The 26,168-nt window shown below is 41.2% G+C and overlaps 1 protein-coding gene across 1 annotated transcript; it reads right to left on the reverse strand.

Moving 5' to 3' along the window:
• Positions 1-153: 153 nt before the first annotated feature.
• ihha (Indian hedgehog signaling molecule a) lies at positions 154-6,797 on the reverse strand. The gene is made up of 3 exons (XM_067409873.1): positions 5,900-6,797; positions 3,973-4,234; positions 154-1,760 (listed from the first exon to the last, which is right to left on the reverse strand). The coding sequence occupies exons 1-3, from the start codon at positions 6,197-6,199 to the stop codon at positions 1,081-1,083; spliced, it is 1,242 nt and encodes a 413-aa protein (XP_067265974.1). The 5' UTR covers positions 6,200-6,797; the 3' UTR covers positions 154-1,080.
• Positions 6,798-26,168: the final 19,371 nt, after the last annotated feature.

The following is a 26,168-nucleotide window of genomic DNA, read 5'->3' on the forward strand; positions in this document are numbered from 1 at the left end:
TTTATAAATTGTATTATGTTTAGTGTCTTCTATGAACACAGTGTTTTTTGACTCAAAGTTCCCCATTGCAGCACAAAGTTATTTACTTCTGAGAGCAGAAACATTTTGTCAAGAGACTAAAAAAAAGACAAAGGCAGATATTTCTGTAATCTTTAATTCTGAAAAATAGATCTTTAAATAGTTTTACAAATATTATATAATTTCTGACATCTTTAAGTAAAATGTAAATAATGCCACAAAACAGATAAATACAGTAAGTTGTATGGGAAATTGAGTATTACTGCATAAAGCACACATAAGGACTACATAAACTGGCATAGAACATTGCTACACATTGCACAGAGTAAACTCTTAATTTCTTTGAATGAAGCCTTTATAAAAGTACTCAAAACCCTTATGTATGCTAGATGGAGAAATACAGTGTACAATATGACCATTAAATACTTGATTAAGTTGGGAAAGAAACCTCTACCTTTACAGTGAGAAACATGTAACTGACCATATGAATGAATGCAAAACAGTTATTATGAACTGCTCTGGACCTGAAAGTATTTTCCTTAAGTTTTAAAGGCCTAGTTGTAAAGTGGGTGTGTTTGTGTGTATACCTTCCAATCTCATTCCTTTTCTAACACAACTTCCTCCTCCGTCTCAAACCTTATCAGGCCACGTCGGTCTGATCGCCTGTGGTTGAGTCACTGCATACCTGAGTTAAGCAAATTCATCTAGTTTCCTCCCTTCAACGGCTATAACGATATGTTTAGTGAATGTGTATGTGTGTAAACAAGAGAAAAAGACTGAATAGGAGATTCTGAGTAGATGTGTGCGTCTTGGTATATTCGTGATAATGTTCCAGTGTAGGCAGTATAGAAAACCCATTGAAAAGTGTTAAATATGGGTTTTTAAGATCAATTTTGTCACGTCAGTGACCACTTCCTCAATTGAGGGTCAACCCACAGAATAGCTGCATCCTTCTGAGTCTATTCAGGGTCATAAATGATTTTCAACTTTCTTCACTTCATTCTCTTTTTAAGGTCCTTCCAAAACTTCATCTAGTGACATTCTCATTCCTTCTGCTTGTTTTCATCTATCATTGTCCATCATGCTCCAAGGATGGAAGTGTGTTGGATCCAGCACATGAGTCCCAACCCAGTGCAGCAGTGAGGAATACCAGTGTATCCCCACAGCCTGATGCCTAACTGGCCCTCCCCAGTTATAAAGTACCCTGAGTGGGCCAAAAGCCCAGTGAGCCAGCCAGTGCCGGTCCACTGCCGCGTAGCAGGAGGAGACGACATTATTGACCACCACTGTGCCATGGCGGGTAAGTGGAGCGAAAACCCCCTTGTCCTCCTGTATTTGGATCCTAGTGACCCGGGAGAGATATCCCTGCTGTCCTGCTCCTCGTGCGGACACCACACACTGACCCGGAAGCACGTCACTAGCAAATACAGATTTCAGCTCTGCACTGACTACAGGCCCTGAGCAGTTCCCTTCCGATACGAACAGGAGATGGGCCGCGGTCAAGCTCAGTTTAGCACCCGAGTCCGTCTCGATGGTGAAGAACTGCTTCTCTACAGAAGGATCGCGGTCCAGGAAGGCGATTACTTCGCTGTAGATGAGTTTCCCACTGCCGTCGCTTTCTGATGAAGCGAGTACTTTCTCTCCAGGCTGTAAGCTGTCCATGGTCTTCACGCTTCCGTCCTCAACGGTGACGAGCGCTGATGCGGGAAAACAACCGCCGGTTTTAGCAGCCACAGAGTTCTCTGGAATGGACAGAGAGAATATAATGATTGAAATGAGCAATAAAATTGCCATTCTTTTCTACTGCAGCTCCTTGACAGCTTATGTGCACAGTAGCCTAAAACAATTCCAGAGGTCATGTGTTCATTAAAGATTGCGTTAGGATTGTTTAAATGGCACAATGCCTTCTTCAGATTAATCTTCAATCTTTAAAACACACACACCCAAGCACAAACACACTCCCGCACTCATTGTAAACCCATAAAAATCCAATCAAACTGAAAGTTGCAGTGGCAAAATAACCTGCCGTGCGCAGGCAAACATTTCAAGCGCCACCATTCAAGCTAATTAGTTTTTTCTTTTCGCACGACACCGGTCAGTGGGTAAAAATGCAATAAAAGCTAATAAATAACCATTTGATTGAATCTTGGCTCTCTATGACTCCCGTTCCGAAAGAAGCGACTGGGGTCTGGAGCCACGTATGCAACGCAAAATCCGGAATTAAGTCTCAAGTCTCCGTTGAGTCTTACACAAATATTTGGGAAAGGTAAGTACCAAGGCCAGGTGATAAGACAGGCTGAGATAAGAGATCTGAGAAAGGGGACAACAGAGTTGCCGTCTGGAAAACAAAGGAGTTGGTTAATCATCTCACAGCACTTTAGCAGCCAGCCCTACTTCTTAAGGATATTCTCTCTCTTTCATATACACGCATACATTTTTACCCCTATGCACTTATATATATATATATATATATATATATATATATATATATGAAACCTCTAAGTGCCATCTGAAATTTTCTTCTAAAATAAGTATTTTTTTCAAGCTTGTATGTTCATTTTCAGTTATTTGACTTTAATGGCAATGAAAATGACCTATTAATTGCCATTAAAGTGGAATTACTGAACCTACACATACAAGCTTGATAATAATGCTCATTTTAGAAGAAAATTTCAGACGGCACTTAGAGGCTTTTGCATCTGAAGTCTTCATATATATATATATAAATTTATTATGTTTACACTGAGGTCAGTTCCTGAAATCTGGCAGAAGCCAGCTTAAGAACACACCTATAGAGGACTTTGATAAGGCATAAGCAGACAACAGGTCTTGCTTGTGTTTGCATGCTCTATCAGACAGATAACAGAAGTGCCTCACAAATGTCCACACACAGGTCCCATTCCTCTCTAGCAGTGGTGAAATACTCTACAGAAAAAAAAGGAAAAAAACCTGACACTTTTGGCCATAAATCTGGGTTAAAGCCAGGCCCAAACTGAATCTACAGATTTTTTTTCCCCATTTTCTGCACGCACTTTGTAGGAAAAAAATGTGGAATTTTGTAAAATAACTTAAAATTAATGTAAAATAAGTTAAAAAGCCCCAGATTCTTCAATGAGAACAGCCTGATCTGCTGTGAAATAGGTATTTTTTACCATGAAAAATTATAATGCAGGTCAAAAGTGAATCCTGCCAGAAGAGACAATAAAATACTGAATGGGTGCACTTTTACTTTCCTGGTTGTCTGGCCAGTAATTTGGTCTCTGGTGACTCAGGTAGAGGCAGGTGTTTAAGGTTTAATGATGTGGTCTGTTACCTGTTGTTACCTTCATCCCAGGTCTACCACTTATCTCACCCAAGTTAATGAGAACTGACCAACTTAACCACAGTAGGACACACCTGTTTTAACTGCACACTGAACGCATATGAACCTTTCAGTCTGGAGTCTTTTTGGTTCAAACTACATAGATCAGATTGGACGCTTTTCTACCATCAGTCATAAACCTGTTTCAAGAAAATGTCATATTCCAAGTTTAACCTGTTAGATATGGTGATGGGAAACACTAGTTAAATGGCTTTCACTATTGCTAATTTATTAATGTAAACTACTAAAGTCCATGGCTGAATGTGACATTATATTATTCGACACTCTTAAAAATAAAGGTTCCAAAAGGAAGTTGATGCCATAGAAGAACCATTTTTGGTTCCCCAAAGAACCTTTCAGTAAAAGAACCGTTTTTTCTTAGTGTGAAGAACGTTTTAATAATCTAAAGAACCTTTTCCTCTATAAAGGACCTTTTTTGCAGTGCAAGTTTCCATTGATGGTTCTTCATGGAACCATAAATGCCAATAAAGAACTGTTATTTTTAAGAGCGTATCTACATCTTATAGATATAGTTAAGTGGCGTATAGTTGTTATGTAAATAAACAGAGTGATTTACGTAGTCTCAGCCCTACCTGACTTGACGCTGCAGTGGATGTGAGCTTTGGACTCATAGTAGACCCAATCAAACCCGGCCTCCACCGCTAGACGTGCCAACATGCCATATTTATTACGGTCTCGATCAGAGGTGGTGATATCGACAGCTCTTCCTTCGTAATGCAGTGAATCTTCAAAGTGATTGCCGTCTTCATCCCAACCCTCGGTCACCCTGAGCTTCACCCCGGGCCACATGTTCATCACTGAGATAGCCAGAGAGTTCAGCTTATCTTTACAGCGCTGTGAATGCAACAAGGAAAGATGTTTAGACCTGGGTTACACACGTGGAAGATGATGCCTTGCCTTCTCCAGAGTTTTGCAAGAAATACGCAAACAAGACAAGTTATAACTCCAAAGGGCAAACAGACTGAATGACAAAAAACATACATCACAGGGCAAGGCAAAAGAGAGGCAGAACTGATACAAAGGACACTGACTTCTGTAAAAATAGAACACGTTATTCACAGCCCTGCAAACGATACTTTGAATGACCTCTTAAGCAAGGTGAAGTGTATGGATATAACACCACAAATATTATGTAAATCAACAGGCTTATCTCTAAATCTTATTTACATAAAGATGCATCTTTTAAGTAACTTTTTAGATATCATCATGAGTATTTAACTTCCTCTTTGTTGTGTCTTCTTTCAATTGTACTCTTTCCAGCAATTAATAGGTTTGCTTTCCTGAATAAATTAGCATTTGTGCTTATATTAGAGTTTCTGTAGTCCTACTTTTTCCACATTAACATGTCAGACAGTTTTTGTTTTTAACCCAGGCACCTCTATTTTATGCCTGAAGATTTTGTTTTCAAAAGCGCCCACGTAAAGCATTACATAATGACAAATTATTGAATCACGAGGAGAAGAACTGAGTGATGCTTCAAACCACAAATACATACTGACTTATTTTTACCATACCACAGGTATTTTTCAACGACCAAGGTACAAAATGTGTCCAAAATGTTGAGTGATTCACTTTTACTCATTTAACCAAACCACATTCACCACCATTTAGAATACTCAAGACAAATTTGCTTTTAACAGCAAATTCAAATTTCAGCATGGAAACAAGTTGCCAAAGCACAGATATACTGTAACTAACCACAATTTCAGGCAATATCTCTTCCATGATTTGGAGAGGAAATAAGAGTCATAAGTTCAAATCCATGAGTCATTTATGTTTTATTTATATACTACACACTAAATGGAAAGGTTACTTATTTAGAAGCTATTTCCATTTATGTCTAATAAGTCAACTTATATTCAATATTCTTTTTAGAGTGGGTTAACATATGAAATGTGTTCTAATTAAGTTTTCTTGCTGGTGTTATAGGATTGATTCACTTATTTAAGCTGGTAAAGTATGACATCAAACATTATTTCTATATCGTTTGCATGCATGCATGCATGCAAAAAAAAAAAAAAAAAAAAAAAGCTCATTGCGTAAAAGCGAAGAGCGCAAGAACATAAGTTTTTGACAGGTCCAAGTTCTACAAACAACTTTTCTATACTTTAGTCATTTAGTAAACAATCTATTTTCTGCTTTATTAAATTAACCAAAACCTATGCTAAGAACCTTTAATGCAACATACATAACTTTTATTAATTACCATTTTAATTACCAAACTCAAGCACACATAAAACCGTTTGTTTTAAAAACACACGATTCTTTGCTGAACCCGAGAACCATCAAAGAAGTGATTCCAAGTAACAAACCGCTGTCAGCAATCAATTCCTCTGAAAGCTGTGAAGATCGATAAGAGCGCGTCGGTGGGACTGAGCAAAGGGCACACCGCTAAACAACAGGTTTAATGTGCTCGCAATCGAATCAAAAGCTTTGAGTGTGTTTCTAATGGGCAGATAACTGAATTCATTCCAGCTGCATTATCCAAGTGTCGCTCACCTGCGTCATGAGTCGATCCGCACCTGTGTTCTCCTCATCTTTGAAGATGATATCGGGGTTGTAGTTCGGTGTGAGATCTTTAAAGCGCTCCGAGTTCCTGGTGATTTTGCCATCGTGTCTCCCACTGGCTCCCAGTGTCTTTTCGGCTACGTTTGGACTAAACTGCTTGTAATTAAGGGGTGTCAGTTTCTTTGGAGGCCGCCTTTTCCCATGTCCCCTCCCCGGCCCACAGCCCTCGTTAACAGGTGCGAAAATCAGGGCGCAGCCGACGAGGAGCCCAAACACCACGGGGAGACGCATTCCACCCCAACCCGCCGGACACTCCGACACGGAGTGGTACGGTGGCACAGCACGCCGTTCAATGAGAAACTACCCCCCGCGAGATCCTTATTCCCCCCCACGGGGTAAAATATGGGGAGGACAAAACCTCTACTTCTTTATCACCCTTATCCTCGCCATCGTCCGTGCGTAAAAGTCGCTTTACGCAGAGGCTGTCATGGAGAGACGCCGGAGAAAAGATCCAGTGATACCAAATGTTTAGTGCCCATAGAATGCGAAACGTTGGTCTCTCGAGAAAATCACCGAAATGAGAGTGAGCAGGCAAGTCCATTTATTTATCTAACAGATTCTAGGAGAGAGATACAGGGTGACTCCGTCGCACACTGGGAGAGCTGTCAGAGAGACTGCTGCGGCTGCTGTCTTTGAATGAGCACGTCCTTTGGCGCACGTCAACTGATCTGAGTTGCCCGGCGCACTGAGACCGCACCCTGCCAGTTTTTTGCCCCTCTCTATCCCTGCCTAGCTGCCACTCCTCCCCATGGGTCACATTGGGTGCGTCGTATACCCACCGGCTCCCTTTAACGCTTCACAGCGCCTGGCTGGGCAAACACAAGTCTCGGGGAAGAACTGTGGACTCAGACTCTCCCATTCATAGATCCACAAATAGAGAACGAGCCTGGCTGCTCCTCAAACAAACGTGAGCAACTGTTGCCCTCCCCTACCTGTTTATAACGCTGATACGCTTAAGGAAACACACATAGACTAACCTGGCGCATTCGTTTGAATGATTGATCATTTATTGATCAGAACAGATCCGTTTGTTCAGACAGTTCAGTTTTGGTGACAGGTGTAACGATGTTGCTTGAGTCAAAGTGATTTTTTCTGATCTATTAAGTTATTCTAAATTACATAGATCCATTAAAAGTCAAAGTGGTGCTTAAAGTAATAGACTGTAAATAAGAGAAAAGGCTGAACTTCTTAATAAAAGAAAAACGTTTGCATTAATAGTTTGGCAAAGATGTTATCTTAAAAATAAGTTGTTTTAAAATTATTATTAATATTTTAAAACGCTACTTTGTACAACTTTGTGGTGGAACAAACATGCTGGAAGCCATTTTGTTATCATGTGACCCATTTAGCCCCTCAAGACTGTGTCTTGTCATTTAAAAACATCACATTTTTTACTTATTAAATGTAATTACTCTCCATATTCATGATATTTATATTTGTGTGTATACATGTATATTTACGACAACAATAATTAAAAAAAAACTGTGAAGGGTACTTTCATAGTTTTTACTGAACTCTAAAAGGGTATAACCATCATTAAATTAATTCCTGTATATATATATATATATATATATATATATATATATATATATATATATATATATATATATATATATGTAATACTTTAAAAATATGTATGAGCCTGACCTGGGCAAAGAACATGTTTTAAACTGGGATTTTAAAAAGATCATCTTGGGCATCCATGTGAATAAATAATACCTTACAGACAAGACATGCATTGTGAAAATTCATTTGAGCTGAAAAAAAGCAATGCATGTTTTTTTTGTTTGAATATTACAGTCTCCAGGTTCCACGCACATCAGTTGCTCATTGGTTCTTATTTGTATCGGATATTATGATACAGAGCTCCAGTGTGTGCTGGCCTGTGCTGAGGTAATGGGTAGTGGTGGGACCTGCATGAGGGGTTCACTGTTCAAATTGAAGATGAAGCTGGTAAAGTCGGTAGCATATAGCTTGGAAGACGGTTACACAGGAGCAGCTCTATTCTACAGCACTGAGAGAAGAAGCTCCACTTACACAAGTGATGACTGTGTGGATGTAGCCAGCGGTCAGCACCTTAAGAACAGATATATCCACGACACTCAAACTCTGTTCAATTTCTCTTTAAATGAGGCAAAGGAAACAGACCCAAGTCTTCCAAATTAGCTCTGCAAATATTTGCCGGAAAGGGGCTAGTGGTTTTGTGCCCATTTCAAAAGCAAATTTAACAGACGTGATGTTTGGTGTTGATTTATTTTTTAATTATTTATGTCTGTAAATATCAAAGTATTTTTGGACTGGGGTTTGGTGTGTCCTCGTTTGGAACAGGGAGTTAAAGAGAGTAATTGAGCGGGTGAGGAAAACACTACTGTCACTCTTTCAATCAATCTCACTGTCAACTTCACCACTTGGTACAGGTCAGTGTGAAAACGTGTGGCCATCTTACCCATCCTTCGTTCTCGCCATGGTATGTGTTTCTCTAACCATACATTCAATAGTTTGTTCCTTCCCTTCTTCCTTCAATCTCTCTCTCCTCTATTTCTTTAGTGCCAGTTGTTTAAAAAGCCTTTCATGGTTATGTCGAACTCTACCTGCTTTCTTCCTTAACTGGGCCAATCAACATGCTGGTTGGATGATCAATCTATCACAGGGCTAACACACATAGACATACATTCACACACACAAACACACACACAAGCATCTCTTTGGATTGTGGGGGAAACAGGAGCATCAGGAGGAAACCGATGCCAAAATGGGGATAACATGCAAACTCAACACAGAAGAAGTCTCCTGACCTGGCCATGAGTCCCAGGCTGTGTAAGACAGTGTTACCCACTGAGCCACCTGGCCGCCCTGTAACTGGATCATATTCTTAATATGAAATAATCACTTTAGTTACAGTCACTGGAGTCTTGAAGAACTTTATCTAGAGCTACACAAGTCCTCATGAGATCCAGGTACGCTTAAGCAGTACCAGCATGCATGAATGGAATGCAATGGATGAACTTGTTTTCAGATTTTTGCATCTTGACTCTGGAGATCACAGAGACACAATTACAGAGCGTGTGGATCCCTCGGAGCGTGTCCTCTTCCCTTTGATGGACGTAAATAAAGACATGGCTCCTTGCAGGCCTGCTTATTGAACTTGGCTGTTGACAATGCCTCAGAAGTGGTCGGATCCAGTCAGAAATCTCTTCTTCCCTCAAGAAAAGAGCCCACGTCCTTAAAGGCAGCACATCAGCGGCTGTTCCCCGTCAACCGGGCAATGGCAGTGGTTCAGACGCCAGCCCAAGATTCTTTTAGCGAGAGTCCATTGATGTAGCAGAGTTATTAATTTGCCCTGTGAAATAAGAGGACACCCAGGCCAAAACAGAGGGAGATGGGTGCCTTTCAAATAATGCCAGCCAGGGAGCCTTTCATCTGCTGTCAGTGGGGTGAGTGAACTGGGTCTGCTGGGTTCTCACATGGGCACCAGGGCTACCCACGGAACTAACCAACAAAGGGTGTGCAGGAGGGACAGGGAGAGTGAGTGCTGAGGGGGAGGAGGAGAAAGAGAGAGAGAGAGAGAGAAAGAACATGGGCAACTTGGTGTTTATCCACTATTAACTGGTAAACAACTCTGTTTTTAGTTGTTTTCGTCCTTCGGAATGGCGTTCTTGTGGATTGTGGTGGGATTCGGTGTTCTGTGAGCCACTCTTTCACTCCCCTCAAGGTAATAGCAGCTTTTTTCCCTCACCGCTTCCTGCTGTCTCTAACAACCTCAGGGGAAAGAGGAGGAAGTGCCCTCAAACTGCATGATGAACCTCGTAGGTTTTTAAAAGCCTCCATATTCCAGTTATTCTTCTTTCAGTTACTTCCTATCAATCTGAGAAAAAAAAATTACAAAAATTGTACCTTTAGGGGTAAAACAGCTTGTCACTTGGACATTACCCTCAAAAGGATAACTTTGTACCTTATCTATGCCTAAAACAGGGGTGTCCAATCCCGCTTCTGGAAGGCCACTATCCTGCAGAGTTTAGGTCCAGTCCCAATTAAACATACTTGTCCTGAACCAACTAATGATGGACTTAAGGAACGCAGTCATTTGTGTCAGGGCAGTTTGGAGCTAAACTCTGCATGAACAGAACTGGGCACCCCTGCCCAGGTGCATATTAGTACCTTAAAGTGGTACCTACTAACCTTTTAGGGTTAAATAAGGCACAAATAAGTCCATTTGAAGGTACTGCCCCAGTGACAAGCTGTTGTACCCCTAAAGGTACATTTTTTGCACTTTTTTTCCCCCTGAGAGTTAAAGGGGTGCTCCATTTTGCAGACTTCTTCATTTTTCTATGTCATATTGTAGCATAAGTAGTGCTGATTGTGTGTTCACACTGATAAATGCTAAAATTGAGACAAAGCTACCCTTCTAAAAATTAGTTAGTGTAGTTTATGTGCACAGTGTATATAGTACATCATTTGGGACACAACTTCAGTTAAGGGCACCTGAATCCCAACTTCACTGAGCACTCATGACGACTGGGCCCAAGTCTTTGGAGGCCTCTATTTTGATTGGACCAGAGACAGGAGATGTCACAGAATTCATTCATGCATGCAAGGAGCTGTGCAGCGTCAATGTCCGATTACTCCATTCCTCCACATGCAGTGAAGCACGAGGAGTGGTTGGGGCAGTCACAGCTGGAGCAAGCAGGGAAAAAATAATACCAGAGATGTATAAAAGCAGAGGCTAAAAGCAGACTGAGCTAGCCGCCTGCTAAAAAAACAAAGCACTGCCCAGGGGACAAGCACAGGGTCGGGCAGTGTGGACCGGACTCGCCACAGCCGCGTCTCCACACGTTAGTGCTCCTGCCAAATGGCTGTAATTGAGGCCTAAAGTCAAGAGCCCTGAATAACTCAATGCATCAATAGCAGCCTGTGGGACCTCCCCCCTCTATGTTTCTCTTTACCTTCATAACCGACCTGAAACCGCTTTTTTTTTCTTTTTTCTATGGTTGAGCTTAAACCTCACTCACCTCCATGTCTGTGGTGACCTTTACTCTCGGCTAAATATATTATAAGATGATGAGATGAAAGGTGGGTTTCAGTGTTTCCGTTTCTAGAACAACCTCTATCGAAGCTATCTTATTAAAGAATTGTTGTTATATAACTGACGCAGCACGTTTTGAAGTCTAAATCAAACGTATTGCTCGTCCATACACCAGAGTTCAGGTAAAGATGTTGCTCTGATCGTGGCCTATCCTAAAAGAACTCAAAAAAAGTTTGTGATTCATGGGGATACTGATCACAATAAAGATGACAATCATGATAATGATGATGTCCAATTCTGTTTGCGTAAGGGATAGCTGTGGAGGGATCCATGCTAATGGCAACGTTTAAAATGAAGTAGGGCACATGCTGCACATTTCTGCCTGTTTATTGGTCCTACTGGGTTCTTCTCTCAGGCTTCAGAGGCCTGGACTGCTTTTTTCCTGCACGCATGCCACAGCTGTGGTCACTGTGGTGATGTTTCACTGCTCAGAATGGATTCACCAGCTCAAAAACGTTCTTATTATATTTATATTTTACTATACCGCTGCTGCCCTTGCCAGCTGTGTACTGGCTAACAGCCTGTTTCCTTTAAATAGGCTGTGACAATATGATTAAACAGCTAAAATGAAGGTAAACATCAACATTCAGTGCCCAGTATTGACATAGAGCCCACAAGCAAAAAACCCTGGATTTTAGGCCTCAATTTTTGCTGAGAGGCAAGACCGAGGAAAAAGGCAAAAGTACAATTGAGTCTCAGTGAGTGAGATATTAAGTTTGATATTATGACAGAAGCTGTCAAGTTGGTTTAAATGTGCTCATACTGGCCGTGCTTCTGTGCTTTAAAGTGATCTGGTCTTCATGAAATCTATTGAAAATATGCGAGACGCATCCCTTGCTTTGTTCTGAAAGGTGGTGCTACAATACCAGGAACAAAATGAAAGCGGTAAGTGAGGGAAAGGAACAAAACAAGAGGACAGAAAAGTGAAGAACAGAAGGGAGAGCATTGCGCAATAACGCAAGGGGGGAACGGTGAGGAAAAGACAGAACAGATCCTGCGTGTCCATGTTGTATGGGTTTGTCTCGTGATCTTCTGTGGGATGCCGCTGTCACCCCGGCTGTGGCGAGCTGCTGCGGTGCTGCTGCAAGCTTCAAAGACTGCAGGCCTGCCCGCAGCCCTAATTAGAGGGTGCCTGCTTGGATCTGGGGACAAGCTAGCGGAAAGTGTGCGCAAGTGCACACACTATACGCTTCAGTAGCAGCAGGCTGACATGGATGAAGGGAGGGATAGCATCCTACTCTCATCTATCCCACAGTAGTCTCTCTCTCCCTGTCTATCTGTTTGTGTCTGTCTCCGTCAATCCACGGCACAGGCCTGGAAGGAAACTGTTAGTGCTAGATGTAGCCTATCTGGGATGGTGGCTAGGGAGTCTGGGCCTCCTGACTGTATATTTCTCTAGGCCCCTCACCTTTTTTAAGGCAAGTTTAGACAGAGATGTGGTCTGGTGGATGGCGCACGTGCTCCGACACGTGGCGCTTAAATGCTTATATGAGTTCGAATCCTGCTTGAGCAATTTTCAGATTCTATCAATATTACAATACTGCAAAACTATTTCTCAGGATTTCTCTCATTGAAGTTTTCTCATTTTAATTATTTTCTCCATATCTGAATGCCGCTTCCTGTTGGATTTAATTTCTGTCTTTTTTCACTGCAGCGTCATCATATTGACACAGACATAGATTGAAGGACAGTACATTTCAAATCAGTAAACCTGAGACCTGAAATGTTTAGTGGATTATTGGGATGCCAGTACACACTTTGTTAATCAGTGTATCACATTGAGAATACAAGCTTTTTAATGGTAGTGAATGGTGCTCACGATTTTGAAGCCCAAAAAAGTGCATCCATTCTTCATTAAAGAAATCCATACGGCTCTAGGGAGTTAATAAAGTCCTTCTGAAGAGAAGTGGAGTTTTTTTTGTAAGAAAAATATCCATGTTTAAAACTTTATAAATTAAAAATAACTAGCTTCCGGCACAAGAGTGACCTCTGACGCGATGTATGACGCAGGATGTAGGAGTAGCATAAGCTTAGACGCCTCTCGCGGTTTAAACTAATAGGGCTGGGCAACAAACTTAAGCTTCTTTTCTTTTATATAAAAACATTTTTCTTTAAAAATTCTCATTTTAGACCTCTAATTCATGACCGGTGTTTTGTTTTGCTCTATCCTCAGCACCTCCTCGTTCGTCATTGCTTCATGCGTCGGGTCAGAGGTCACTCTTCTGCTGCAAATAGAAGCATATGGCTGTTTGCCGGAAGCTAGTTATTATAGTTTGTTACGTTTTAAATGTGGATATTTTTCATATAAAAACCCACAACTTTATTAACTCCCTGGAGCCAAATGGATATCTTTTATAATGGATGGATGCATTTTTTTTGGGGGGGGGGCTTCAAAATCGTGAGCGCCATTCACTACCATTATAAAGCTTGGAAGAGCCAGGATATATTTTAATATAACTCAGATTCTGTTCATCTGAAAGAAGATAGTCATATACCTAGGATGGCTTGAGGGTGAGTAAATCATGGGATAATTTTCATTTTTAGGTGAACTATCCCTTTAAGTCAAATATATAAACAATATGACTAAAAGTCATATTTTGTCCTAATACTTAATATTTAAGATACTGGTCAGAAGGGGCAGTGTGAGCAAATAGGAAATAAAATGTTAAGTAATTTGTCATATATTAAAGCCATTATGGCCCGGTTTGACAGACAGGGCTTAGACTAAGCCAAGATTAGGCCTTAGTTTAATTAGAGCTTTTAAGTAGCCTTTATAAATATGCCCTAGAAAAAAACATTACTGGTGTGCATCTTGAGACAAAACAATGGCACTGACATATTTTAAGATATGTCAGTGCAAGTTGCTTTCAGTTAAAATGGCTACAATATGCATTTTAGTCTAGGACTAGCTTAAGCCTTGTCTGTGAAACTGGGGCAATATGTAAGCTTTTTGGATTAAAATATCCAAAAACCACTAGAACAGTGTTATATATTTTGTTGACTTGTGTACATTTTCCCAGATGTTTCCAAGAATGTTTAAATCCAGAGAAATAAGCAATTTTAACCAGGACTGTGTCCGTGCATTGCCTATCAATGACATCATACCTGCCTTACCCTTGATTTCCGATTATATATTCACACTAAAAATGCTGGGTTAAATATGGACAAACCCAGGGATTGGGTTGTTTTCACCCAGCCATTTTTTTCAACCAATTTTGGATTTATTTTTTAGCCAGCAATATATTACTATAGGAAAAAGCATGTTTTTGCTACTACTATAGTACTAAAGTACCCGGCAAATTTGTGGGGTATTTTAAGCTGAAACTTGACCAGACCAGAGACTTATATTACATCTTGTGAAAGAGGGCATAATAGGTGCCCTTTAACCCAACCTGCTGGGTTTGTCCATATTTAACCCAACTTGGGTTGCTTTTAACCCAGCACTATTTAGAGTATTGTAGAAACAATGTAAACACCAAAGACGCTTCAATATATTATGTGTTTTATTAGACAAGGGAACAACTGTTTGGATACATTTATAGACAGAAAACTAATTATTGTTATATAGCTCAACACATTTAGTCTTATTGTTTAAATCTAGTGTGGCGACCAGGGCGGGCGAGAGCCGTGAGGGAACGGCGCGAGGCCGGTGGCGCGAGTGTTAATGAGCTTCACCTGGGAGGCGCACCGGCCTTGAGTCCCTCACGGAGGAGCTCCGGGAGCATAAAAGGAGGAGCGACTACCGTGGAGGACGAGAGAGGACCAGGCCTGGACTTTATTTTATGTTTTATTATGTTTGTGTGGCCGGCAGACGTCCGTGAGGGTCTGCCAGCATTACTTTCGTTTTGTTTGTTTATTTTATATTAAAGTTTTGTTGAATGTTCGCCGGTTCCCGCCTCCTTCTTCCCACATCTACTAACCTTGTTACATTGGTGCCGAAACCCGGGAGGAAGGAGGGGGATCGCGGTGCTGCGGAGTTCGGGCAGCGCGGAAGTGAAGACCGCGAGAGGCTGCCCGAGGCGGTGGTGCTGGAGCCTTGTGAAAGGTGGGACGGAGACCCGGATGCCGTGCTCCTGGGACGAGGTGGGGTGGCTGCCGTCCAAGAGGGAGCGGAGGAGTCGCCGCCGTTCGCCGTGGGCCGGAGCCTGCTGCCGTCCGCCATAAAGGGGAGGAGCAGGGAACGAGGGACTCGCTGCCGGCTGCCCTCAGTCGGAGGAGCCATCGCCGGCCGCCAGGAGGCGGTCGAGGATCGGGCCGTCCACCGAGCGTCCAGTGCCACCGCATGGCACCACGAAGAAGAGCCTCTCGGCAGGCTGAGGACCAAGCGGCAGTGTGTCTGGGAGCCGGACCCAGCATTTTTTTTTTTCTTTTTCCTCACTCCCCTCTCTCGTCCTGTCGCTCCCCTTGCTTCCGTCTCCTTTCTCTCGTCTCGTCTGTCCTTACCCCCAGGTGCTGCGGCCGCCGAGACAGGCCCCGGGGGGGAGTAGAGCACAGTCTCGGGAGTACCCCCCGGCCTGCGAGGGGCGATGGGGGTATGTGGCGACCAGGGCGGGCGAGAGCCGTGAGGGAACGGCGCGAGGCCGGTGGCGCGAGTGTTAATGAGCTTCACCTGGGAGGCGCACCGGCCTTGAGTCCCTCACGGAGGAGCTCCGGGAGCATAAAAGGAGGGGCGACTACCGTGGAGGACGAGAGAGGACCAGGCCTGGACTTTATTTTATGGTTTATTATGTTTGTGTGGCCGGCAGACGTCCGCGAGGGTCTGCCGGCATTACTTTCGTTTTGTTTGTTTATTTTATATTAAAGTTTTGTTGAATGTTCGCCGGTTCCCGCCTCCTTCTTCCCACATCTACTAGCCTCGTTACATCTAGTTTTCTTGATTTTCTGTGAGTACCATGCTTTACCATGCCTCAGAGAAAAACACTATTTTGTCAAGTAGCTAACATAGCATAATCAGATGCAGCTTTATTTTTAGTAACAGTGCAGCATTTTCTCTGTCATACAATGTTTTAAAATTGGAATTGCATACCATTTATCAACACAAGCCATTCGGCATTTAAAAATGATATTCTAATATTGATCTAGCTTTGCTGAGCAAACGCACATAGTAACGTTACAACATCATTTCCAACACACTCAAATATATCTAATATGATAAACAGCACTGCATTACCCCACATACATTTCTGCTCGAGTCCCGTCAGATTCTTTTCCACCGGCTGTGAGGTGAAGACGACATTTCCCATGATTCTGCTCAATCTCAGCGTCATCAAGCTACGCCTTTGTTTTGAATAGGCGACCTCTAGTGGCGAAAAATTACATATTGTGCCCTCAAAATACTTGGGGTAAGTATGACCCCACACATTAAAGTCGTTGTGTCTCTAAATGGCTTTTTTTACTCATTCTCCTTCCTTTCTTGTCCTTTATGGTGAACAAATTTGTGTTTCTTTCCTGAATATGACTCGCTCACCACATAAACATCTCTTGCCTGATGACATGTCAATACATTCTTTTTATTGTAGCTTCAAATACATTGAATTACACTAGATCCTACAGCGATCCTACTGGAAATATTGTGGCATCCTTGGATCTGTGGGCCCCTAGAATGATTCCCACCTTTCACCCCATTAGCAATGGCCCTGAGCCTACTGCTACAGGATATAGTCAGTTTGTGGTTAAATGTACCTGGTTATTTCCTCAGTTTAATGATTTAGTGGACACCAGAGGATTACTGCAACATCCTTTCATCATTCCTTAAAAGTGTCATTCCACAACTCTGTCTCAGTTGCCGTCTTTAGTAAGCCATTAGCACACACTGACGATGAATCAGTTCATTATCACGGCCACATCTCCGCCTGGACTGTTAAATGCTGTTTATGATCAGCACAGCAACATAGTGGTCCTTTTTTTGCTAATTTTAACCTCTTCCCTATCTGTCTTCAGGTCCCCTCACATTCCCTGTCTCAGCTATATACAGAGGGAGACCCACAGGCCTGCAGTATAGCTAATCTGACCACAGGTAAACACTGTCTTACCACAGACATGCTCACTTAGCGCTATAATGGACAAAAATACCACACTGCAATGAATGCACACTCACACATCAGTGTACACACATACACCTTAAAGCAGACTGACTGTTTGTTGCTCTCAGAGAGAGCTTATATCATTCAGGGTTTTCCAAGAAACACCACAACTTGATTCATGACACATTTTCTGTCCTCATGGTTTGTGTATATATCCAGTGCCTTACAGTAAATTTTCCCATAGTGCATTCGTCTGAGGCAAGGTTTGAAAGGTTAGAGTAAGGGACAAAGAGCAGATTTACATAAACAAAATTAGACAAGTGATAGAGATGGGGATATTTACAGCTGGCTAATATTTAGTCACATATGTGATTTATTGTTTTTTCCTTATTATGTTGTTTAGCAACAATCAGTTAGTAAATCATGCTCTATGTCCTGCTATTATATATTTGAACTGACTAACTTTCTTCTGTGGAACAAAAAGGGAGATACACTACTATTCATATACTTTTATATATTTTTAAAAAAGATTTCTTTCTACCTTTCAAATAATTTTTGCAAAAACTTTATAACAGTTTCCAACACAAATGTTTTCAACGTGGATAATAATAAGAAATGTTTCTTGAGCACCAAATCAGCATATGATTTCTGAAGGACACTGAAGACTGGAGAAATTATGCTGAAAATTCAGCTTTGCAATCACAGGAATAAATTATATTTTAATATAATATTAAGTTGTTTTGAACTGCAAAAATGTTTCATAACATTACCTTTTTACTGTATTTTTATCAAATAAATTCAGCCTTTGTGAGCATAAAAAAAACAAGAGAAAAAAAAAAAGAAAAGAAAAAAAAACTCGTACCAACCCAAATTTTTGAACAGTAGTGTATTTTGAAGAATGTTTCTGTTTTTTGTTTTTTTTTTCAATGGTATGAATATCAGTAGTGTCCAAAACAACATTGGTCCACATTGACTTTCATTGTATGGGCAAAAATGTTAAAAATGTCTCTCTTTTGTGTTCCACAGAGGAAAGAAGGTCATACAGGTTTTGTAATGACATAAAGGTGAGTAAATGATAACAACATTTTCATTTTGGGGTGAACTATCCCTTTAAATGGATACAAAAACAACAACAAAAGATCATTATGCAAATAAAAAAGAAGTAGTAAAGATGACCGTGCTGTAATTAAAAGAAATAGATTTCATAATCGCAAATTAATTAAGAACAGCTATCTTATTAATTGTTCTATCGGACTAAAAGGAGTGGAAAAATCCACTTATATTTTTGGATATCTACAAATGATCAAACTTTTATTTCCGCATATAGATATGGGTGGAGGTGTTCTTTACAGACTCACAATTGAAAGTCGAATTCACAATAGGAAGGAAAGTGGAGGGGACTCATTGAACAAACTTCATGTTCACAAAAAGATTAAATCTGAAGGAAGTAATAATGGCAACTCCCATGCAGCCGTTGGAACTCATTGGTACTCTTGTGCTAGCGTGTGCTAACAGTCCCACCTCAGCCACAATTTGTCATCAGTTGCGATTTAAAACAGGCAAGCGCAATCAGTGACCAGTGTACAGATGCACTGAAACCAAAACATCGCCCTGTGATCTTTGCGGATTTCAAAAGTCAACAGCGGGGGTTCAATCACGCTAGTTTTAATACTTCTGTAGGAACAACAGAATTCACCGGAATTGCAATTTAATCAGAAGTTATAATAATGACTAATAGTATTGTCTCCTACATTTCAGTCAACATATCTTTTATCTTCACAGAAACACCCTTCCTGGACAAATTATACTTTAGAGAGGAGTAAAGAAGGGAAAGAAAATGAGACAGAAAAAAAAAATTCAAAGGCATTATAAAATAACATGAAGGGAAGTTTGAACAAGAGATTGAAGGAGAGGGGAAAGGCTGAGAGAAGAGATTAACAGAAATAACCCGAAACTTGAAAGGATAAATTGTGATGAACTAATCCTCTAACACAGTAATATTACAGTCTATGAATGCCTGTGGAAAGTTCTGGAAATTAAAGGTATAGCCTGAGTGGGACTGATCAGTGATGTTATATGAGTGAAAGCCAGAATCACTTGCATCGCTCAGCACTCCGGCCCAAAAGCGCACATTCCCACATCCCAGCGCACCACTTTAAAGAGCGTCCCGGCTGCTCTGGTTCGCCACTCCCTGAGGAAACTGCAACTCTGAAACGGCAAATATCAATACATTCATTATGCACTTTATATTTATACATTTATACTCATGCTTTTATATAATCCTTGTATTTTGTTGCTAATAGTATTTTTAGAGAGGAGTTTCAAGGCCGCACTAGACTGGCAGAGAAACTGTATGTTTGTCAAGTGGGTATGCAAGACAGAGAGAGGGAGAGAGAGAGAGAGATTTGGTCCAGTGCGGTTTTTAAAGGGCAAATGCGATGGGCGCCCTGGTCAGTTCAGTGCACAGCTGTGTAGGAAAGAAACAGCCTCCATCTAACCCAGCTGTGGCTGCTGGTGTGCTGCTGGCACAAGGCACATTAACCCATCTCTAGACTCTAACAATCCAATGAGTTTCTCACACCATTTAAAAATAACCAAACTAATGACTGGAATAACATTAGACAGATAAGTAGTAAGCTAAGAGCTAAATGTGAGTAAAAAAATGGCTTTAGTGAGTAAATAATATGGCTTTATGTGCCAGTTGGCTGGTAACAATATTAAAGAAATTGGACGGTAATATATTATTTAAATCAACTATAAGGAATACAGATTATAATCTGAATCTCACTCACGCAAGATACCTGACTGATTCAAATCAAAGACCTACAAATCATTTACTAAAGTATACCTCACGTTAACCTCAACCTACATTATTTAAGAATTACGTGAGCTACCTAAAGTTTTTTTTCCCACCTAAAAATCATCAAAACAAGACAATGTAAGCCAAAAAAGTGATAGTTTTTAACCTGAAAAGTACCAGAAAAGTATGTAACTGTAATGTGGCCGACATGGAGCAAATATGATGGTGAAGAGAACCCAAGTGCAGTTTATTTACAATAGTGAAGATCCAAAACCGTGAAACAAAACATGAAAAAAAAAATGAACTAACACAGTATGAACTTGACAATAAACAAAGGCCTGGCACATGGAACACAAAAGCATGGACACAGCATAACAGCAACTTACTATAATATCCGACCAATAGACATGACAACCAAGAGGGTTTAGGCTTGTTCGACTTGAAGCAGTGCTGTACAGACTGATCAGTGTATAACTCTTCCTGTACTTTGACGTCATACACTGATTGGTCTGTGCAGTGCTGCTTCAAGTCGAACAAGCCTTTTAAATACATTAACAGAGAACAGCGAACAACCAATGGGAACATGACACATGACACATGAAACAAAGGAACCAATAAACATGACATATGAACAGGGGAAGCTTATGACAGGACCACATGAGGTGAACAGGGAATCACATGACATGACCAGGAACTAAGACAAATTTATAATTAAAAAACATGAAAACATAAACAAAACCAACAAAAGAGATGACAGACCCCCGAGATGGCAGGCCTGGGCCGTGGAGCAGAGGTGAGCCAGGCCCATGGAGCAGGGGCGGGCCTGGGCCATGGAGCAGAGGTAGGCCAGGGCCGTGGAGCAGTGGGTCATGGTGCAGTGGTGGACTTGGGCCATGGAGCAATTTCCCAGGGACTTTGGCTCAATATATAGACTATGCCTTACTCCTGAGAGACTCATCATTTACTGTGGGTTTTGCGGACGAGGAGCCCCACAATCCCACAGTACCCACTACACCAGTGCGTAGTGTGTGGGCCGCATACACTTCCCCCGAGGTGGCAGCGACCCCTAGAGCTCCTCCCAAGGCAGCAGTGTCTACTGGTGAAAACTCTACCTCCCCGTTGTTCCACGATCCATGCCTGCCACTGCTTTGTGGCAGCTCAGGTCCACTACTGCACCATGACCCATTGCTCCACAGCCCAGGCCAGCCTCTGCTCCATGGGCCTGGCCCGCCTCTGCTCAATGGTCCAGGCCCATGGAGCAGAGGCTGGCCTGGGTCATGGTGCAGTAGTGGACCTGGGCTGTGGAGCAATGGTGGACCAGGACCACGAAGCAGTGGCAGGCCTGGATCGTGGAACAACGGAGGGCAGAGTTGTCACCAGTGGACACTGCTGCCTTGGGAGGAGCTGTTGGGGTCGCTGCCACCTCGGGGGAAGTGTATGCAGCCCACACACTGGTGTAGTGGGTACTGTGGGATTGTGGGGCTCCTCGTCCGCAAAACCCACAGTAAATGATGAGACATTTTCTCAATTCACTCATCATTGGCAGGTGTGAAAAAAATTTGGAAACTGGATAAGAAGCTGCTGTTGAATCTCAACCCATGCAGTTTCAGTCTCAGTGCAAAAGTTCTTTCAATGGACAGGTTTGCATCACCTCTACAAGTTCACATTATCAAACAGCTTGAACATTTATTGACAGGTTGCCTGTAAATGTTTAACCTGTAGAATAAAGGGAAGAGGGCAGAGAAAAAGAATGAGTGAGAGAGAGCACGAGCAAGCAAGCAGTACAATCAGCTTTGTGGCTGGACTGGCCTCTCGTAGCCCTTCCTTTCTGATAGCTGCACAGCCTCTGCTCCACTGAACTCTGAATTGCAACACTACTTTGAAAAAAAAAGCAAAAGAGGAAAAAAACACATACACAAACACAATACAAACCAGTTTTACCCCCATTTCCTAAGAACTCAGAGTAAGAAATAGTTTTGAGGCAATGTAGTTAGCATAGATATAATTTTAAAGGTATTTTAGTGTGTGTTACAGACAGTCTAGTGTACATGTGAGGGTCATTTGTCATGGAGAGGTATAGTGTTTTTGAACCTGGAATCAATTATTTCTTGCCAGTACCAAGACAGGTTGATCACTGCATAATTGTATTAAATTATGGACTAGTCTTTATATGTGTGTAAAGCTTTAAAGTTTATGAATATTCACTTTGATTGTAGAAGAGCTGTTTGTCTGATCTTTGTTATGCCATGTTGGTTGGATAATCGTCACAAACAGTATAAAAGACAGTATTTAAAAGCTTCAGCCGGTGCTCATTCTAAACTATAATGATTGATGCTAATATGGGAAACCCCATGTAAACCCTCAAAAGTACAGACGGCTCCAGTAGCCCATCAGGGGGTCTGTCCAGCAGAGCAACGGGCACGAGGGGAGTGATATTTACACTCCCGAGACTCCAAACACACTCATTCATTGTTCATGTGTTTATTGTGTTGAGCACATAATTGCTTTAGCTGGCTCCCAGAGATTTTGCTGATTGTTCATATTGTTTCATTGAATTTAATTTAAAATGGACCTAAACAAACAGTCAGTGAGTGAATTTGCTTGCTAATGGAGAGTATTTTGTAGTGCCATTTGTCAAAAAGGCCACAGAGTTCGCCTAAAACGACACTTCATAAGTCTGCCAAGTCAGTTATTTTCTTTTTCTGATGCTTTGATAATAACATTATTTATATGTGATTTTACGGGAATATCATGACTTCAATGCAATTTTAGCCATGTTGACAGCATCTGTGGCTAAAACAAGAATTCATCCCTCAGGTTATGAAAACAAAGGAAAAATACAATGGCATTCTTACATTGGAAATCTATATAACATATGGCCTAGAACCATGAGAAGATGTTTAAAATATGAAACTGTCACACTGTACTGAAAGTATAACCATAAACATTACACATGGGGCCTCCATGGATCGGACTTGTTTGTTCAGAACATCCAACAGATGCGATTGAGATCTGGGGAATTTAGAGGCCAAGTCAAAACATCAAACTCGTTGTTGTGCTCCTCAAACCATTCCTGAACCATTTTAGCGTTGTGGCAGGGCGCATTATTATATATATTCCCTTTATAACACAACACATCCAAATGAATACACTAACTATGCACATTATGCAAATTCATACTCTAGTCCTCCACCTCCCCAGCACCACCTGCCTACTACGGGGGTTCTCCATCTCTAGCAGCAACTTGTTTCCATTAATTTTATGCTCTGAGAATTCAGCAGGAGCTGCAGCATGAGCATATCATAGTAGATCCACCAAGAACAAACCTGTGTACATTCCATTTGCATTAATAACACAGTGGGTACGGAAAGTATTCAGACCCCCTTAAAATTTTCACTCTTTGTTATATTGCAGCCATTTGCTAAAATCATTTGTTCATTTTTTTTCCTCATTAATGTACACACAGCACCCCAAATTGACAGAAAAACACAGAATTGTTGACATTTTTGCAGATTTATTAAAAAAGAAAAACTGAAATATCACATGGTCCTAAGTATTCAGACCTTTTGCTGTGACACTCATATATTTAACTCATGTGCGGTCCATTTCTTCTGATCATCCTTGAGATGGTTCTACATCTTCATTTGAGTCCAGCTGTGTTTGATTATACTGATTGGACCACACACCTGTCTATATAAGACCTCACAGCTCACAGTGCATGTCAGAGCAAATTAAAATCATGAGGTCAAAGGAACTGCCTGAAGAGCTCAGAAACAGAATTGTAGCAAGGCACAGATCTGGCCAAGGCTACAAAAAAATATCTGCTGCACTGAAGGTTCTAAGGAAAAGGTTCTAAGAGCACAGTGGCCTCCATAATCCTTAAATGGAAGACGTTTGGGACGACCAGACCCCTAGAGCTGGCCGTCCGGCCAAACTGAGCTATCAGGGGAGAAGAGCCTTGGTGAGAGAGGTAAAGAAGAACCCAAAGATCACTGTGGCTGAGCTCCAGAGTTGCAGTCGGGAGATGGGAGAAAGTTATAGAAAGTCAACCATCACTGCAGCCCTCCAACAGTCGGGGCTTTATGGCAGAGTGGCCAGACAGAAGCCTCTCCTTTAGTGCAAGAAACATGAAAGCCCTAAAAAACACCTGAAGGACTCCAAGATGGTGAGAAAAGAAGATTCTCTGGTCTGATGAGACCAAGATAGAACTTTCTGGCCTTAATTCTAAGCGGTATGTGTGGAGAAAACCAGGCACTGCTCATCACCTGTCCAATACAGTCCCAACAGTGAAGCATGGTGGTGGCAGCATCATGCTGTGGGGGTGTTTTTCAGCTGCAGGGACAGGACGACTGGTTGCAATCGAGGGAAAGATGAATGTGGCCAAGTACAGGGATATCCTGGACTAAAACCTTCTCCAGAGTGCTAAGGACCTCAGACTGGGCCGAAGGTTTACCTTCCAACAAGACAATGACCCTAAGCACACAGCTAAAATAACGAAGGAGTGGCTTCACAACAACTCCGTGACTGTTCTTGAATGGCCCAGCCAGAGCCCTGACTTAAACCCAATTGAGCATCTCTGGAGAGACCTAAAAATGGCTGTCCACCAACATTTACCATCCAACCTGACAAAACTGGAGAGGATCTGCAAGGAGGAATGGCAGAGGGTCCGTGTACGTTTTGATAGTTTGTTTTCCAATTTGAAATGAAATACCCAGAAACGAGAAAACGGTCGTTTCCTGTTTTTTCGTTTGTTAAAAAAAAAGGGTAAAACGAGATTTTGACTCGATTTTCGTTTTTTCGGGTCACGGATAGAAAACGGAAACACGACTTCAAAACTCGTTTTCCACATGTGGGCGGTCATTACACGCCCCTTTCAGCCGATTGGTCAATCAAATCTGAGCCAGTGACATCATCTTCAGTTCATTCAACAAAATAACAGTCCTCTGCCGCTATATCAGTAGATGTCATAAATCGGCTTTCTTCTGTGCAACCTAACGCGTACTTCACAGAAAAATATTTGCACAGATAAAAGCAGTTTAAAAAAAACTACAGTAAATTTAATTAAGTCTGTTTTTAAGCTGGCATTGTGTTTTTAAAATGTAAATTCCTCTACATCTGTTACCAAGCGCATGACATCCTTTGGGCTACTACGACCGATCAAGGCTATACATAATGACAGACTATTCTCTATTATAGATCAGTGGCTACTGCACTCATTTTTTTTTTTTTTTTTTTTTTTTTTCTTATTTTAATGTTGTGTTTATATTTTATACATTTAAATTCAATCATTCAGCAGATGCATTCCTTGCAGTAGACTATGCAGTCATATTAGAAAATAGGTGGCAGATTATAATAGGTTATTAGGTGGCAACACCTAATAACGGTATCACCATGGGGGGGCTTTTTAGTTTTCCTTAGCTTATAAATGGCCATGCTGATTTTATCTCTTAAACACTTTTATGAACACAGTGAACATTATCATATGTCACGGTTTACTTGCTATCCTCACTTTTTCTGTCTTTCCTTCGTTTTTGAATGAATTAGCTATAAATGGCCCTGAACATTTTACTTTCAATTTCTATTTAACGGCTATTGGCGATTCTGCGTCAGTTGCTTTAGTGGACAACAGCAAAACAAAAACTCTCGTATATTAAACATAGAACTTTTATTATCTATGTAATTATTTTATTATCTTTTATCATCTTTGTAATTATTTTATTTTGTAAATATTCGTGGCTTAAACAGCGGGAAATTTTACTGTATGCAGTTCTGGATGGTTTGAAAAACTTATTGAACTTATTGAAAAATTATTGTTGCCATGTCAATATAATTTCTGTTTTTCCCCCTGACTTTCAACTGGTGCGATCATCGTTTCATTAAGCGACAAGATTAAATTAGAATTAAACGAAATTTGATAAATGTCTGTGAATCATTAAACAAATCCCAGGGGTTTACTTTTAGCCTACATGAACAAATAGCAGAATAAACAACAGAACATGAGGATTCATCATCATCACGCACCTGCAGCGCTTCTGTGAACGGAGAACAAAGGATTCAATTATATAAAAGGAATAAATAGCCTATGTCTGTGCGCGAAATTGATTTCACTTAAGTAATTAACATTACCAAAATGAAAGGGGAAAAAATGTGACAATATGTGTCGGTTCATTTTTGAGAAGTTCACAGAAAAGAAACCGAGACGGCAGAACATTTCTTTGTTTATTTTACGAGCAATGTTTTGAATTTATTGTGAGCGTACAAAATAATAGGCCTATTTAACCCTTCACAGATTCG

Source organism: Chanodichthys erythropterus, chromosome 14 (genome assembly GCF_024489055.1).
Source record: "Chanodichthys erythropterus isolate Z2021 chromosome 14, ASM2448905v1, whole genome shotgun sequence".
NCBI classification, from domain to species: Eukaryota; Metazoa; Chordata; class Actinopteri; order Cypriniformes; family Xenocyprididae; genus Chanodichthys; species Chanodichthys erythropterus.

Coding starts and splice junctions, on each gene's coding strand:
- ihha (XM_067409873.1), bottom strand. CDS start 6,199: ATGCGTCTCCCCGTGGTGTTTGGGCTCCTCGTCGGCTGCGCCCTGATT. Junction 4,235..5,899: donor CGGATCGACTCATGACGCAG/GTGAGCGACACT, acceptor TTGCATTCACAG/CGCTGTAAAGATAAGCTGAA. Junction 1,761..3,972: donor CCACTGCAGCGTCAAGTCAG/GTAGGGCTGAGA, acceptor TGTCCATTCCAG/AGAACTCTGTGGCTGCTAAA.